At 39.4% G+C, this 18,497-nt stretch overlaps 1 protein-coding gene across 2 annotated transcripts in view; it reads left to right on the top strand.

The window, feature by feature from the left end:
- The window catches only part of LOC134343350 (transient receptor potential cation channel subfamily A member 1-like), a 125,674-nt gene extending 107,467 nt beyond the window's left edge, over window positions 1–18,207 (top strand). For both annotated transcript variants that reach the window (XM_063042054.1, XM_063042047.1), the window contains exons 24-28: window positions 7,069–7,251; window positions 11,931–11,999; window positions 12,088–12,198; window positions 16,971–17,083; window positions 17,170–18,207. In XM_063042054.1, the coding sequence (XP_062898124.1) occupies window positions 7,069–7,251; window positions 11,931–11,999; window positions 12,088–12,198; window positions 16,971–17,083; window positions 17,170–17,425 (732 nt within the window). In that variant the 3' untranslated portion in view covers window positions 17,426–18,207. The remainder of the gene's footprint in view (window positions 1–7,068; window positions 7,252–11,930; window positions 12,000–12,087; window positions 12,199–16,970; window positions 17,084–17,169) is intronic.
- Window positions 18,208–18,497: the final 290 nt, after the last annotated feature.

The following is an 18,497-nucleotide window of genomic DNA, read 5'->3' as shown; positions in this document are numbered from 1 at the left end:
AAATTCTATTTTTCTTATGTTGTGGAATACCATAAGCGCTGCACAGAAAATTTACCACGAGTATAGAGCACAAAAAGCTGGAGGGACTCAGCAAATGAGGCAGCATCTATGGACCATGAATACGCAGTCGATGTTTTGGATCTTTCAGCAGGACGGGAAATGAAGAGGGAAGGTGCCAGAATCAGAAGGCTGGGGGAAGGGAAGGAGAACGAGCTAGAAGGTGATAGGTGAAGCCAGGTGTGTCGGGGAGGGCGATGAGGTAAAAAGCTGAGATGTGATTGTTGGAAAAGGTAAAGGAGGAAGATTATTGGGGTGAGGGGTGAGAATGGACAAAGGAATCACAGAGGGAGCGAGGCCTGCAAAGACAGAAAGTTGAGGGGAGGGTGGGGAGGTAAAGATGAGTTTGGTGGTAGGGTCCCAAAGATGGCATAAGTTACAGAGAATGATGTGTTAGATGTGGTGGTACATGGGGTGGGCGATGAGGACAAGAGGAACTTTATCCCTGTTAAGATGACAGGAAGATGGGGTAAGCACGGATGTCCGGGAAATGGAAAAACTGTGAATGAGGGCTGCATCAATAGTGGAGGAAAGGAAACCCCATTCTTTGGAACATGACCCTGACCCCACTCTGCTTGTTTCTGCCTCATACATGAGATCCCAAACCTAATTTTCCGGATAGGCCTATTGTTTCTGCCTGCTGCTGTCCTGCTGTCTCCATACCTTGACTCCATTTTATTCCTCTTGGTTCAATCCCTTCCCGCCTCATCCATGACAGTTCACATGCTCTCGATCTCCTCAACAACCTTCAATTCCCTGGTCCTAGTCGCCTTTTTTTCAGCATGGATGTCCAGTCCCTATACACTTCTATCCCCCATCAAGTAGGCCTTAAAGCTATCTTTCTTGACAACAACTAGGCCTTAAAGCTATCTTTCTAGACAACAGACCATTCAGGGCCCCAAAAAGTCCTTCCATGTGAGGCAACGTCACCTGCGAATCCGTTGGGGTCATCTACAGTATCTGGACTTTCCTAGATTGGTGAGACCCATCATAGGTTGGAGGACCACTTTGTCAAGCACCTTCACTCTTATCTTAAAAAAAACAGGATTTCCTGGTGGCAGCCATTTTAATTCCAGTTCCCATTCTCATCCCGGCACATTGGCCCGTGGCCTCCTCCTTTGCACGATGAGACCTCATTTTCCATCTAATTAGCCTTCAACCTGATGGCATGCATTTAATTTCTCCGGCTTCCAGTAATTTTTCCTCCTTCCTTTTCTCTCTGCTTTATTTCCCCACTCTGGCTATGCTCTTACCTCTTCTCCTCACCTGCCTATCAGCTCCCTCTGATGCCCATCTTTCTTCCCTTCCTTCCCATGGTCCACTCTCCTCGTCTATCAGATTATTTCTTCACCAGCCCTTTACCTCTTCTACCTATCACCTCCCAGCTTCCCACTTTAACCCCCGCTCCCCACCTGTCACCTTCCAGCTTGTACTCCTACCCGTCCGCCATCCTCCTAGTTCTGGCATCTTCCCCATTACTTTCCAATCCTGATGAAAGGTCTCAGCTTAAAAATTAAAAAATTATTAACATGAATTGTCAGAGAGTGAGAGCAAAGAAAGCTAATTTTCAAGCCTCGATTGACAATGAAAACCCCAACATAATAGTTGGTATTGAGTCATGGCTCAACAACGACATTGTTTCGGGAGAAATCTTTCCCCCCTACTTCCAGGTTTTTAGGAAATCTAGTTCCCATGGTGGAGTGTTTATTGCAGTGAAAAATACTCACATAGTTACTGAAGAAAATACCCTTGATTCAAATTGTGAAATAAAGTGGATTAGTATTCATGTTAAAGGTCTAAAACCGGTGTACGTTGGAGCATTCTATCGTCCTCCATCTTCTGATGTTGATTATTTAAAGGAACTGGATTTGTCTCTTTCAAAAATCCCTCAATCATCTTCTATTTGGCTTCTTGGAGATTTTAATTTGCCTAGCGTGGATTGGGACAGCAGTACTGTCTGCTAAGGGGGCAGTTATGTAGCAGTCAGTAAACTAATGCTTGATATTGTAGCTGATTTTAATTTGACACAAATTGTTAGACATCCAACTAGAGAAAGTAACATACTGGACTTATGTTTTGTGTCAAATCCAGCTTTAGTTGTGAATTACCATGTCACTGCAGGGATTAGCAACTATGATGTTGTTGTTGTGAATGCAAAGCTTACTGTGAAATTAATTAAACCCCCCAAAAGGAAAATATTTCTGTATAGGAAAGCAGATTTTAGTGGAACTTGTTAGTGATTTTGACCAGTCACTAACTAAGGAATATTTAGCATCGGTCAGTATTAACACTCTTTGGTCTAACTTCCAAGAGGTCCTTCAATCAGCAATTGACAAGTATGTTCCCTCTAAAATGAGCTCTTCCAGGTTTAACTTACCATGGGTAAACCAGTCCACCCGGCGTGCGATACGTAGAAAGCAATGAGTCTATAATAAAGCTAGGAAATCCGGTCATAGTGAAGACTGGCAAAAGTTTAAATCCTTGCGCTGACTTATTGATAGAAACATCAGGAAAGCTCACCATCAGTATGTTAATAAGGTAATAGGTGAGAGCTTAAAGACTGACAACACCAAACCCTTCTGGAGCTTTATTAAATCTACAAGGCAAGAAGTTTTTGGAATTTCTTCTCTCTGATCCCGGGGCCGCATGGTATCTCTTGCTGCAGACAAAGCACAAGCACTTAACCAGCAGTTTTGCTCTGTGTTTACAAGGGAAAATTTGAATGAACTCCCCACTTTAGACCCCTGCAATACCCCAGACTTGCCAGATCTCATTATAACTGTAACAGGTGTTAAGAAGCTTCTTGAGGAATTACAGCCTAAGAAAGCACCAGGACCTGATCAGATACCAGCTATGATTCTAAAGAGTTGTGCTTCCAGTCTAGCTCCCGTTTTGCAAAAGATATTCCAGAAGTCTATTGATACTGGGACATTACTGGACGATCAGTTGAAAGTGAATGTTGTTCCAATTTATAAGGGCAAGTGTACAAACCTGGGAAGTTACAGACCGGTTCCACTCACTTCCATCCCTTGTAAAATTCTTGAGCATATTATTCATTGTCACATTATGGACCATCTAGACAGACACAATGCTCTTACTCATCACCAACATGGATTCCGTCAGGGCAGATCTTGTGACACACAACTTGCAGGGTTGATCAATGACCTAGCAAAGATCCTTGACAATAGAAGCCAAGCAGACTTGATCATACTCGACTTCAGTAAGGCATTTGACACGGCCCCTCACCAGAGATTACTACGTAAGCTTGACCATGTGGGCATTAACAACAGCCTTCTACATTGGTTAAACATGTTCCTTATCAGCAGACAGCAACGTGTGCTTCTTGAGGGGGCCCCAGGGGATTGTGTTGGGACCCTTACTTTTTCTCATTTACATCAACGACTTGCCAAATATAGTCAAGTCCAAAGTCAAACTTTTTGAAGATGACTGCATGATCTACTGTGAGATAAAAAATTACCAAGATGCTCAGCTGCTGCAAAATGATATTGATTCATTATGTCAGTGGGAGTCTCAATGGCAAATGTCCTTCAACTCATCTAAATGTTATGCTATGTATGTCAGTCACAAAGTTAAACCAATCAACACGACATATGACATGAATGGACAGATTCTTGAAACAGTCAGGATCTTAACTGGGCATCCCACATCAATCAGATTACACCAAAGCAAATAAAATGCTGGGTATCCTGAGAAGAAACCTCCGCTCATGTAGTAAATCCGTCAAGGACCTGGCATACAAGACACTCGTCCGTGCAAAGCTTGAGTATTGCGCGGCCATATGGGATCCCCATCAAGCTAACAACAAGAAGTCCTTCGAAAAAATCCAACACCATGCTGCTCGCTTTGTGTTAAACGATTACAGCAGGAAATCCAGTGTGACTAACATGGTGTCTGCCCTTCAATGGGATCCAATTGAAAACCGACGTATTAAACTACGGTTAATTTGCATTTTCAAAGAAGTTCACAACATCACTCCATCAAACATCCAAATCCGTCACAGGGTCAGTTCGACTCGACAGCAAACTGGACCTCACATATTGGAAACTCCTTCATTCAATAAGATTTGCTACCAGTACTCCCTCTGCCCAAGATCAACAAGAGAGTGGAATCTTCTGCCACCAGACCTGCGCAGTATTTCTGACATTGATATTTTTAAAGATAGACTCAGACAAATTGATTTAGGGGATATAGTCAAAAAAGCTTATTTTACAATTTAACTCCCATGTCGTTCACACTGAATGTGTGTTATAACAGCCATCCAGCAGTGCATGCGTAGTACCAACCAGAAGCAGAAGCTGATGCCTGAAATGTCAACTGTTTATTTATTTCCACAGATACTGCCTGACACGCTGAGCTCCTCTATCATTTTGTGTGTGTTGTTCTGGATTTCTAGCATCTGCAGAATCTCTTGTGTACCACAAGTACACCTCTTTTTTTCTCATGTTCAATCTTTACATTATAAGCAGCAGGATCGTACAAATATATATAGTAAATTAAAAAAGCAGGAAACACTGTACAAATTTATAGAAGAGATTGGGGGAAAAAAACTTTCATTAGTCCCAGCAGATACTTTTATTTATTTTTCTAACATCTTTGTAATAGAGAGTTCTCTGTTTTATACGTCTGAAACTTCTTTCATCTCAGTTCATTAGCTGGGTATCAAAAGATCCCAGGCTTAAAATAGTGTAGGGCAATTTTATACGATAAAAATTTTTAATCTGAAAACTGATTACTAAAAACAAGGACATACATTTATACATAAACTATTTTTTTGGAAATTGTAATGAGGTCCTTCATGAGAATGATGCCATGATACACAGAGACTACCAATGCACATCAACGATGTTTTACTGTTGGTGGGACCATTGATTGACATTGTTGTTCTATTAGTGTTAGCAAAATGTTTAGAAATGATATGATCCTTATGCGTCGGAACAGCCCTTTACCAAAGGCTGAAGGCCTTCTCCAGCATCTTTTAAAGGACCTGTTCTGAGCCACAGTGCAGTATTGCATGAAATTCTTTGCCGGTCCCAATAGTCTTCATCTCCAAAGTAAAGCATCTCCCTTACCTGATGGTGTCCCTGACCACGGCCAGGCCTACTTTCTTGTGCCTGCCTCTGATGGCATGCTTATCAGAGATTATTGGTACTTCGTGGGGAACGAATGTTCTAAGACCTCCATCTTTGACATGAACTTGCTGAAAAATTCATAGCACTTGTGCGATTGTACAACTGATGAGAAGTTGCTGCATGTAATGCCCGGAGGACTGACATTCACTGTGCAAACAACGTATTTTTGTTTTTGCAACACTGAAAATCTCTGAAGCAGAATCATTTAAGAAGCCTTGTTTCAGCAAGATTTACTTTTTCTAAATTATTCTTGATATAACAATAAGTATTGTCCTTTGATGGCAATAATTTTCCTCACTGAAATGCTCATTTGTCAATGCTGTGAACAGCTCTGTGTAAAGGGTCTTGGCCCAAAACATCGATTGTTTATTGCCCTCAACAGACGCTACCTGACCTGCTGAGTTTCTCCAGCATTTTGTGTGGATTACTTAAGATTTCCAGCATATGCAGAATCTTTTGTGTCCAGGTTTATTTGAAAATAGGTAGATTTTTTGAACAAGAGAAAATCTGCAGATCTGCTGGAAATCCAAGCAACACACCCAAATTGATAGAGGAACCCAGCAGGCCAGGCAGTGTCTATGGAAAAGAGTACAGTCAACATTTCATGCTGAGATCTTTCGGCAGTACTGGTTTGAATGATAAGCAATTCATGCTTATCCCTGTCCTAATGAGTTAATTCCTGATGAATCAAGGCTTCACGTTATGTTGGTGAAATACTGTACATGTATATTGATTCACTTTAGTTCCAAAAGTAATCATAATCTGTGCAGCAAAGCTGATGCTTTTCACTACATTCCTCAGTATGTTAGCTATTCATAACTATTCATGAATGAATTTACATACAAGTGTTGAAAGAGTATGCAGCTTCAATTCAGGAACAATGTCTAAATATTTACTAAACAACTCTTTTTATTTGCAGATCATTATGGAATGTGGGTGTGTGAATGTGTCTCTAGATATGACAGGCAAATGTGTATGATTTTTTAAAATTGTCATTTGTCATTGTTAGACATCAAAACAACTTGAGTATTTATGTGGTTTCATGATATCAAAAATTCTCAGAGATTTGACAGATGGAATATAGTGTCGGGAAGTGTATAGTCATGTACTTTGGTAGAAGATATAAAAGCATAGACTGTTTTCTAAATGGAGAGAATATTCAGAAATCAGAGTTACAAAGGGAATCCTCATGCAGGTTGACAGTGGTGAGGAAGACAAATGTGATGTTGGCATTCATTTCAGGAGGACTAGAATGTAAAAGCAGGGATGTAATGTTGGGGCTTTATAAAGCACTGCTGAGGCCTTTTTGGGCCCCTTATCTATGAAAGGATGTGCTGACATTGCAGAGGGCTCTAAGGAGGTTCACAAAAATAATACTGGGATTGAAAGCCTTGCCAGGTGAGGAACTTTTGATGGCTCCGAGCCTCTTCTCAGTGGAATTCAGAAAAATGAGGAAGGACCTCATTGAAACCTATTGAATGTTGAAAGGCCTCGATAGATTGAATGTGGAAAGGACGTTTCCTACGGTGGGAGAATCTAAGACCAGAGGACACAGCCTCAGAATACAGGGTCATCCTTTTAGAATGGTTAATGAAGAGGAAGATCTTTAGTCAGAGAGTGTTGAATCTGTGGAATTTGTTGCCACAGATGGCTGTGGAGACCAAGTAATTGATTAGTCAGGGCATGAAAGGATACGGGGATAAGGCAGGAAACTGGGGCTGAAAGGGAAAATGGATCAACCGTGATGAAATGGCAGAGCAGACTCGATGGGACAAACGGCCTAATTCTGCATCTATATCTTATGGTCTTGCATAAGGAAGGTACAGAGAAAAAAAACTGATGCTTTGTTCTATGTTTGCAGATGGCATACAAAAATCCTTTTCTTTCTCTCTTGAGGATACTTGCAATGATGCTGGGAGATATTAACTACGATGATAACTTTCTTAGAGTATATTTTGAAAAGAAAATGCCATTCCCTGCCCTGACATTCACAATGCTAACAACTTTTATGCTGTTCATACCAATCCTCCTCATGAACTTGCTGGTAAGTCTAAAGGATAGCTTTGTCAACATTAGAACAATTATTACATCTTGAGTGCATTTCAAATGTGATTTTCATTTGAGAATGTCTTCAGATTTGACAAGGCTTTAATCAGAATTAGAATTAGGTCTATTATTGACGTAGGTTATGAAATTTGTTATTACGCAGTAGCAGTACAGTGCAATACATAAAAAATTCTAAGTTACAAGAAATATATTTTTTTAAATAGTACACAAAGCATGGGTTCATGGACTGTTACAAAATTTGACAGCAGAGCAGAAGAAACTGTTCCTAAAATATTAAGTGTGCATCTTCAGGCTCTTCTGCTTCCTCCCTGGTGGTAGTAAAGAGTAGAGGGCATGTCCTGATAATTAATTTAACAAATTCATTTTAATAAAAAACAGAAAATGCTGGAAACATCAAAGGTTCAAGTAGTGTTTCATGGTGGAGAAGCATAGATGTTTCAGATCAAAGAGCCTTTGTAAGAGTTAAAATTTTAACTTCTTGTTCTATAAATGTTGCCTGACCTGCTGGGTGTTCCTGGGTTTTTCTGTGTGTTTGTTTTTATTTCAGAATTCAGGCATCTGCAGATCTTGTGATTTTTTTAAAATTAAAATTCACTTTAATTCGTTTTTGACAAATGTGAAGGTGACCAGGTCAGTGAAACCAGTGCATCAATCTGTTTTTCTGACTTTCATTTTTACATGCATCATTGTTATTAAGCTCATTTTGTTTTCTTTTCATTTCTTTACCCTGGAAATGGCAGGGAGGACATTTTGGTTTTAACAATTGTTTTTAATGCCAAGATAATCTACCTTAATTACATGTTTTTTTTTGAGAAGTGGGACATAAAAATTGTGCTGAAGAAGGTGCAGCTCAACTGGCAGGAAAGTAGTAACACAGAAACACAGCAAAAGATGCATGATGCAAAACAGGGTCTGTCTGGCTCATAAGCAAAATGTAGATAAATACTGCAATAAAAACACCAGATGTTTGAAATACTTCGGAAGTCAGCAACAATCTGCAAACAGAGGAGAATATGTGTTTCAAATTGACAAACTTCCATCAGAACACTGTCACAGCACAGCCCTTTGTAAACACACAGATCATGCTAATGTATCATCTTGTCCTGTTTGCTATGTTCAAGTGATATGTGTACAGTGGAAAATGTGGTGGAAATAGGGATCAGGGCAGAATTCAAGTTTTCACTTGATTTTTAAAGCTTCTCCTGGACCGGGGTAAACTGAAATTTTACAATGGGTCTCACCTTATATTTCTCCTGCTTTCTCAGCCCCTGACTATGTCTCTGCCACTGCCTTAGAACCTTAGCAATAACATAAATTAGTATTATTAGTTTCTCAGCCCTGCTGGTGCTTTCTTTTCGGCAGGAAATCAGCAAGAGGTGTAGCATTGTAGATAAGTTCCCCTTCATTAAGCTACTAATGTCGTGTCTCTTTTTTGTTCAGGAGATAAAATGAATGTGGAGACTACCAACTGTCAAATTAGTAACTAAGGGCAGATTCAGGATTTTGGCTAAATGACCAAAGAACTTTTCTATTCTACAGTGTATACTAGAGCATAGAATTCTGTGATAGGGTTTTTAAAAAATAATTTTAGCATTATTTTCTTTAGTTTGGGGCATTCATACTTATTGTAAAAGGCTGGATTGTGAAATCGGGGATGTGTTTTCGCCAGCTGTCAATGTCATAGAACATAGAATAGTACAGCACAGTATAGGCCCTTCGGCCCACAAAGTTGTGCCGACCCTTAAACCCTGCCTCCCATATAAACCCCCACCTTAAATTCCTCCATATACCTGTCTAGTAGTCTCTTAAACTTCACTAGTGTATCTGCCTCCACCACTGACTCAGGCAGTGCGTTCCATGCACCAACCACTCTCTGAGTAAAAAACCTTCCTCTAATATCCCCCTTGAACTTCCCACTCCTTACCTTAAAGCCATATCCTCTTGTATTGAGCAGTGGTGCCCTGAGGAAGACGCACTGGCTGTCCACTCTATCTATTCCTCTTATTATCTTGTATACCTCTATCATGTCTCCTCTCATCCTCCTTCTCTCCAAAGAGTAAAGCCCTAGCTCCCTTAATCTCTGATCATAATGCATACTCTCTAAACCAGGCAGCATCCTGGTAAATCTCCTCTGTACCCTTTCCAATGCTTCCACATCCTTCCTATAGTGAGGTGACCAGAACTGGACACAGTACTCCAAGTGTGGCCTAACCAGAGTTTTATAGAGCTGCATCATTACCTCACGACTGTTAAACTCTATCCCTCGACTTATGAAGGCTAACACTCCATAGGCTTTCTTAACTACCCTATCTACCTGTGAGGCAACTTTCAGGGATCTGTGGACATGTACCCCCAGATCCCTCTGCTCCTCCACAGTACCAAGTATCCTGCCATTTACTTTGTACTCTGCCTTGGAGTTTGTCCTTCCAAAGTGTGCCACCTCACACATTCTCCGGGTTGAACTCCATCTGCCACTTCTCAGCCCACTTCTGCATCCTATCAATGTCTTTCTGTAATCTTCGACAATCCTCTACACTATCAACAACACCACCAACCTTTGTGTTGATTGCAAACTTGCCAACCCACCCTTCTACCTCCACATTCAGGTCATTAATAAAAATCACGAAAAGTAGAGGTCCCAGAACCAATCCTTATGGGACACCACTAGTCACAACCCTCCACTCCGAATGGACTCCCTCCACCATGACCCTCTGCTTTCTGCAGGCAAGCCAATTCTGAATCCACCTGGCCAAACTTGCCTGGATCCCATGCCTTCTGACTTTCTGAATAAGCCTACCATGTGGAACCTTGTCAAATGCCTTACTAAAATCCATGTAGATCACATCCACTGCACTACCCTCATCTATATGCCTGGTCACCTCCTTAAAGAACTCTATCAGGCTTGTTAGACATGATCTGCCCTTCACAAAGCCATGCTGACTGTCCCTGATCAGACCATGATTCTCTAAATGCCCATAGATTCTATCTCTAAGATTCTTTTCCAACAGCTTTCTCACCACAGACGTAAGGCTCACTGGTCTATTGTCAAGTCAAACTAAAGTTTCTAGAATGTGTTGGGACCTAGAGGCAAAAGAAAATAAAATTTAAAAGTAATAGCAAGAATCCACTGATAGACCGGATGGAAGTTCGCACCCATTTGGTGAGGATCTTGTCCAACTTGTCCAAATTACAATAACAAGTAAACAAATAAATATATGGTATAACTATATTTCTTATTGTAATTTATAGTAATTTACATATTGTGCTATACAGCTGCCACAAAACAAGTGGTGTTGGGACCGCTTCTTTTACATTAAATATGTAAATAGTGTAGATGACGGAATTGAAGGCTTTTTTGAAAAGTTTGCAGACAACATGAAGATAAGTGGAGGGGCAGGTAGTTTTGAGGATACGTATAGAGAGGCTACAGACCGACAGACAGATTAAGAGAATGGGCAAGGAATGGCAGATGGAATATGGTGTTGGGAAGTGTATGGTCATGCACTTTGGTAGAAGAAATGAAAGGGTTGACTATTTGCTAAATGGAGAGAAAATACAAAAAACTGAGGTACAAAGGGACTTATCAGTCCTTGTGCAGGATTCCCTAAAGGTTAATTTGCAGGTTGAGACAAATGCAATGTTAGCATTAATTTCAAGAGGACTAGAATATAAGAGCAAGGACGTAATGCTCAAACTTTGTAAAGCACTGGTGAGGCCTCACTTGGAGTATTGTGAGTAGTTTTGAGCCCCTTATCTTAGAAAGAATGTGCTGAAACTTTAGAGAGTTTGAAGGAGGTCCACAAAAAATGATTGCAGGATTGAATGGCTTGTCATATGAAGAGCATCTGATGACTTTCGGCCTGTATAGAGCATAGAACATAGAACAGTACAGCACAGTACAGGCCCTTCGGCCCACAATGTTGTTGATGGGTGACCTAATTGAAACCTATCAAATGGTGAAAGACCTCGATAGAGTGGATGTGAAGAGGATGTTTCCTATGGTGGGGGAGTCTAAGACCAAAGGACACAATCTCAGAATAAAGGGGCATCTTCTTAGAATAGAGTTGAGGAGGAATTTTTTTAGCCAGGGAGTGGTGAATCTGTGGAATTTATTGCCACAGGTAGCTGTGGAGGCCAAGTCTTTATGTATATTTAAAGCAGAGGTTGATAAATTCTTGATTGGTCAGGGCATGAAGGGATATAGGGGTAAGGCAGGAGATTGGGGCTGAGAGGAAAAATGACCAGGCACGATGAAATGGCAGAGCAGACTCAATGGGCCAAATGGCCTAATTTGGCTCCTACGTCTTATGGTCTTATATGTCAGTGATAATAAACCTGATTCGGAATCTAAAGTGCTTCCAGATATTTTGTGATGTTAAATACACTATTTACATGCAACCTGTTGTGCATATCTTTGTTCCAATGAGGATCAATTGAATGAGAGCAAAAAAACCTCAGCAAAATAATTTCAGTTTGTCAGCCGAGTTATTCCTCTTCTGTTACTGTGTGGAGAACAGCGGGAATTCCAACCTGAAAGAGACAAAAACTGCAAATGAAGTATGTTCCTAGAGGAGCAGAAAAACATTGTTAGCAGAGTGTGCTCATCTGATTTTATCAGTGTAAACACTTTCTGTCAAGTGTTTGTTTCCAATTTAGATTGGTTTAGCAGTGGGTGACATTGCTGAAGTCCAGAGAACTGCATCCTTAAAGAGAATGGCGATGCAGGTGAGCCTTTGTAATTCCTTTACGAAAAGGCAAGAAAATACAATACTATCAAGAAAACTTTTTCAATGTCTCCATTCTATTCCTACAGATTTTCCTTCATACCAGTTTGGAGGAGAAGCTTCCCTTTTGGTTTCTTAATAAAGTCGATGAAGTGAAAACAACAGTATATCCTAACAAGCGAAAGACTGGTATTATAAATGTAAGCAAGTAATGGTTATTACCCAACAGCTGCCTGAGGGTATAATGTAATTATACTTAGATGGATTTGCTTCTGGTTTTGAAATGCAAGTTTTTTGATCAAAGCTAATTCATATTGTATAGGATTTATTTACTACAGTAGCTGCTCTTTCTTCTTTTAAGATGATTAAATCCTCATATATTTGTCTGACACTTTGGTTGCATATTCTAATATCTGACTCATGTTAAATTCTGTCTGATGATGCATCTTCAGACATTTTGTGACATTAAATATGCTATTTACATGCAACTTGTTGCATATCTTTGTTCCAGTGAAAGGTGATTGAATTAGGAAAAAAAACCTCAGCAAAATCAATTCAGCTGATTTGTGTTTTGTATATGTTTCTCCTCTGTTACTGTGCAGAGACACAGCAGCAATTCCAACTTCAGAGAAGCGGAAACAGCTTCACAGGATGAATGAAATACGTTTGTAGAGGAGTTCCCTTCACTCTTCCAATTATGTACTATCATCCTCGCCTTACATAAATATTCAGCTATTAAAGATGTGTGCCCATTGTTAATCTAAGTAATAATAATAATAATATTAAAAATATGAAATTGTACAGTTCATCTAGCTGAAAGACTTAATGGCTCACAGATCAACTGGGAGATTTCAATGCATTTACTGAAATATGGAGTGCTAAAAAATATCATTTCTTTCTTTTCCAATCTTTTTATTGATATCAAAATGTTAAACATAACATAATATTAATACAAAGCTATTGGGGTTATGTTATTAATAATTAGCATATAAAAATATAAATTCAGTTAGCACACAGATATTAAACCTCCCAAAATCTTACAAAATATGAATACAAATATAATATAAGGAAAAAAATGTAGAACTAGCATAGAAAAAGAAAAGAAAAAAAAAAGAAAATACCCCCCCAAAAAACTAAACTAAACAATACTAAGCAACTAAACTAAGAAAAAAAAGACATGGGCTGTTGTGTAACGTCAAATAGGATCATTAGTGTCATTAACTCTTCATATATTTAAAAGTAATAGATAGGTTTGGAAAAGGTCAAATTACATCATATGGAAGTGTTGAATAAATGGCCTCCAGGTCTTTTCGAATTTAATAGAAGGATCATAAATGACATTTCTAATTTTTTCTAAATTTAAACACAACATAGTTTGAGAGAACCAATGAAATATAGTGGGAGGATTAATCTCTTTCCAATTCAGCAAAATGGATCTTCTAGCCATTAATGTCACAAATGCAATCAACCGACGAGCTGAAGAGGTTTGATGAATTGGTTCTATCACTGGTAAACAAAAAATTGTCGTAATAAGGTGAGGTTGTAAATCAATACTCAAAACAGTTGAAATAATATCAAAGATATCTTTCCAATATTTTTTCAAAAAAAGACATAACCAAAACATATGAGTTAAAGAAGCTATCTCAGAGTGACATCTATCACATACAGGATTTATATGAGAGTAATAACGAGCTAATTTATCCTTAGACATATGGGCTACTTTAAACTGTATCGGCGCATGTTTAGCACATATAGAGGATGAATTAACTAATTGAAGAATTTGGTCCATTTTTCAATAGGTAAAGTAAGCTTTATGATTATGATTATGAGGACACGCAGTCCCCTTTTATTGTCATCTAGTAATGCATGCATTAAGAAATGATAAAATGTTTTTCCAGAATGATATCACGAAAACACATAACAAACTGACTTAAAAACTAACAAAAACCACATAATTATAACATATAGTTACAACAGTGCAAAGCAATACCGTAATTTGATAAGAACAGACCATGACACAGTAAAAGTCTCAAAGTCTCTCGAAAGTCCCATCATGAGAAAGGATCTAAAAAGCGTGGATTGGGACAGGTTGTTCTCTGGCAATGATGTGATCGGTAGGTGGGAAGCCTTCAAAGGAGAAATTTTGAGAGTGCAGAATTTGTATGTTCCTGTCAGGATTAAAGGTAAAGTGAATAGGAATAAGGAACCTTGGTTCTCAAGGGATATTGCAACTCTGATAAAGAAGAAGAAGGAGTTGTATGACATGTATAGGAAGCAGGGAGTAAATAAGGTGCTTGAGGAGTATAAGAAGTGCAAGAAAATACTTAAGAAAGAAATCAGGAGGGCTAAAAGAAGACATGAGGTTGCCTTGGCAGTCAAAGTGAAGGATAATCCAAGAGCTTTTACAGGTATATTAAGAGCAAAAGGATTGTAAGGGATAAAATTGGTCCTCTTGAAGATCAGAGTGGTCGGCTATGTGCGGAACAAAAGGAAATGGGGGAGATCTTAAATAGGTTTTTTGCGTCTGTATTTACTAAGGAAACAGGCATGAAGCCTATGGAATTAAGGGAAACAAGTAGTGAGATCATGCAAACTGTACAGATCGAAAAGGAGGAGGTCCTTGCTGTCTTGAGGAAAATTAAAGTGGTTAAATCCCCGGGACCTGACAGGGTGTTCCCTCAGACCTTGAAGGAGACTAGTGTTGAAATTGCAGGGGGCCTGGCAGAAATATTTAAAATGTCGCTGTCTACAGGTGAGGTGCCGGAGGATTAGAGAGTGGCTCATGTTGTTCCGTTGTTTAAAAAAGGATCGAAAGGTAATCCGGGAAATTATAGGCCAGTAAGTTTAACGTCGGTAGAAGGTAAGTTATTGGAGGGAGTACTAAGAGACAGACTCTACAAGCATTTGTATAGACAGGGACTTATTAGGGAGAGTCAACATGGCTTTGTGCGTGGTAGGTCATGTTTGACCAATCTATTGGAGTTTTTCGAGGAGGTTACCAGGAAAGTGGATGAAGGGAAGGCAGTGGATATTGTCTACATGGACTTCAGTAAGGCCTTTGACAAGGTCCCGATAGGGAGGTTAGTTAGGAAAATTCAGTCGCTAGATATATATGGAGAGGTGGTAAATTGGATTAGACTTTGGCTCAATGGAAGAAGCCAAAGAGTGGTAGTAGAGAATTGTTTCTCCAAGTGGAGGCCTGTGACTAGTGGTGTGCCACAGGGATCAGTGCTGGGTCCATTGTTATTTGTCATCTCTATCAATGATCTGGATGATAATGTGGTAAACTGGATCAGCAAATTTGCTGATGATACAAAGATTGGAGGAGTAGTAGACAGTGAGGAAGGTTTTCAGAACCTGCAGAGGGACTTGGACCAGCTGGAAAAATGGGCTGAAAAATGGCATATGAAGTTTAATACAGACAAGTGTGAGGTATTGCACGTTGGAAGGACAAACCAAGGTAGAACAAACAGGGTTAATGGTAAGGCACTGAGGAATGCAGTAGAACAGAGGGATCTGGGAATTCAGATACAAAATTCCCTAAAAGTGGCATCACAGGTAGATAGGTCGTAAAGAGAGCTTTTGGTACATTGGCCTTTATTAATCAAAGTATTGAGTATAAGAGCTGGAATGTTATGATGAGGTTGTATAAGGCACTGGTGAGGCCGAATCTGGAGTATTGTGCTCCGTTTTGGTCACCAAATTACAGGAAGGATATAAATAAGGTTGAAAGAATGCAGGGAAGGTTTACAAGGATGTTGCCGGGACTTGAGAAACTCAGTTACAGAGAAAGGTTGAATAGGTTAGGACTTTATTTCCTGAAGCGTAGAAGAATGAGGGGAGATTTGATAGAGGTATATAAAATTATGATGGGTATAGACAGAGTGAATGCAAGCAGGCTTTTTCCACTGAGGCAAGGGGAGAAAAAAACCAGAGGACATGGGTTAAGGGTGAGGGGGGAAAAGTTTAAAGGGAACATTAGGGGGGGCTTCTTCACACAGAGAGTGGTGGGAGTATGGAATGAGCTGCCAGACGAGGTGGTAAATGTGGATTCTTTTTTAACATTTAAGAATAAATTGGACAGATACATGGATGGGAGGTGTATGGAGGGATATGGTCCGCGTGCAGGTCAGTGGGACTAGGCAGAAAATGGATCGGCACAGCCAAGAAGGGCCAAAAGGCTTGTTTCTGTGCTGCTAGTTTCTATGGTTCTATGGTTTCTATCTCACGCAGACGGTAAACATCCAGCGCCGCCAACTTGCCGGTGCAGCATCCTGGAAGCATCTGACTACAGTCCGACTCCGAGTCGGTCCGAAAAACTCCGAGCCTCTGACCATCTCCCGACACCGAGCACCGCGCACCATCTCTGCCAAGCGTTCCGACCCTGGCCCCAACAACAGACAATACGCAAAGCCAAGGATTTGGGGCCTTTGTCTCCGGAGATTCTCGATCGCACAGTAGCAATGGCAGCGAAGTGGGCATTTCAGAAGTTACTCCTGATATTCCTCTGCGCTTCTCACGGCTGTCTCCATCAAATCCGGATTGTGCACGACACCCCTAGTTACACATATTGATATCATTCAGAATGGCCGCGCGCGCTGCGTCACGCCACTATCTTCTCCTCCCTCCAAGTTCCCTTTCCCAATCATTCTTAATTTTATTAGATAAATCTGGACATATTTTCATAATTATATTATAAATGGATGCTATTACACCTTTCTGAAAAGTATTTAAATTTAAAATTTTTTCCAAAATATTCGTTGGATATAAATTCGGAAAGGTAGGAAGAGCAGTATTTAAAAAGTTTCTAATCTGTAAATATCTAAAGAAATGGGATCTAGGCAAATTATATTTAATAGATAATTGTTCAAAGGACATGAAACAATTATCCAAAAATAGATCACAAAATCGTAATATACCTTTGGCTGGGCTAAAAAAATATCAATTGGTAAAATTCATGTTTATCTTTCAGTCTTTCCTACAGAGGTTTTCAGAATCACAAAGCAACGAAACACGCTCTGAAATGAACAATCAGGCAACTGATCTCAAAAAGCTTGAATTACAGATGGAGAAGCAGAAATACAGGTGTGTAATTGTTTTAAAATAATTCAGATGTTGTCCCTTTGTATTATTATGCTGCACTTATTCCTTTCAATTTGTTAAACCTGCAGGTTGAAGGACATTGAAGCCTCAGTTCAGAAACAATATGAACTGCTTGTGCTCATAGTTCAGAAGATGGGAATTTCTTCCGAGGTAGAAGACAGGGACCAAGATGAATATTCATGCTACATCAAAGCTAAAAGACAGCGTTTTAAGAAGGCTGGAAGCAAGTGGGATCTTGCATTGAAATCAGTGCAATGCACTCAGAAACAATCATCCCCTTGTTCATTTACCCTTGGTAACAAACCTAAGTATAAAGGCACTTAATATGTTGGTGCTGCAATATTACTTTTAACTGTACATCTTTTGTTGGATAAAAATTAAAGCAGGAAGCTTTAAACCACACTGACGTCGAAAGCTCTGATACATTTAGTGTTCATTAAATGTATGCATTCTTATTGCATTTGTTTTGGTTGTTGCAAAGTATTAACAATACTTTATGAATCTGCATGGAGCCTTGTGGTATTGCTTACAGGGATTATATCTATCAAAGTAAATAAGGTTATCCAAAATTAATATTAAAAGTGAATCGAATGGTGTGATGTGACAGAGACACAGAGATTGCAGATACTGGGATCTGGAGAGAGAGAAATCTCTAGAAACCCAATTGGTTAAGCAGCAGCTGTGGGAGTAAAGGGATAGTCAATAACTTGGGTCAAGGCATTCAATCAGGATTTAACAATATGCTAAACATTATTACGTTAGAAATACTGTATGTATTATATGCACCTTGTATACAATCGAATTTGGTTTTTTTTGATATTGTGGCAACTTATGTCTAGAAGATATTTAAATAGAAGTATTATAGAGGAATGGGGTGACTTTCTGTCAAGGTAATTGATAGTGGATTCACAACAAGAGGTTTATAATCTTGGAAAAACAGCATCAACTGAATCCATTCCTTGATTATCAGAACCATTAAGGAAAAGAACAATGTAACTGTGATTATAGCAGTTTGTTAACTAATTAGGCAAAATTAATTCTAGGAAACATTTGAAGTATCAGGCAATTCAGATGATTTGACTGTACATCTTGATGAGTTAAATGAAGAGAGGTATCAAAATAAAATTATATCTAAGTGTGGACGTATGTTCACTAACTTAAGTTTGTTCAATAAATATCCAAATATTTATCTCGAATGTGTTTCCTGTGGCTTTTTTGGTTCAACATGGGAACAAGCTCTGAAATTTAGCCAATCAGATCCGAGCTGATTTTTACCTAAGCTCCATTTGTCTGCTTTTGTTCTGTGTCCCTTGATACCTTAACAATTCAAAAATATCTTGATTTCCATCTTGTTGATTTGAGTTAATCCAGCCTCCAGAGTTCCATGTTCTCACTA

The sequence above is a fragment of the Mobula hypostoma genome, chromosome 1 (genome assembly GCF_963921235.1).
Source record: "Mobula hypostoma chromosome 1, sMobHyp1.1, whole genome shotgun sequence".
NCBI classification, from domain to species: domain Eukaryota; kingdom Metazoa; phylum Chordata; class Chondrichthyes; order Myliobatiformes; family Myliobatidae; genus Mobula; species Mobula hypostoma.
Note: the sequence above shows the minus strand (reverse complement) of the source record. Positions and strands in the feature narration are given on the sequence as shown.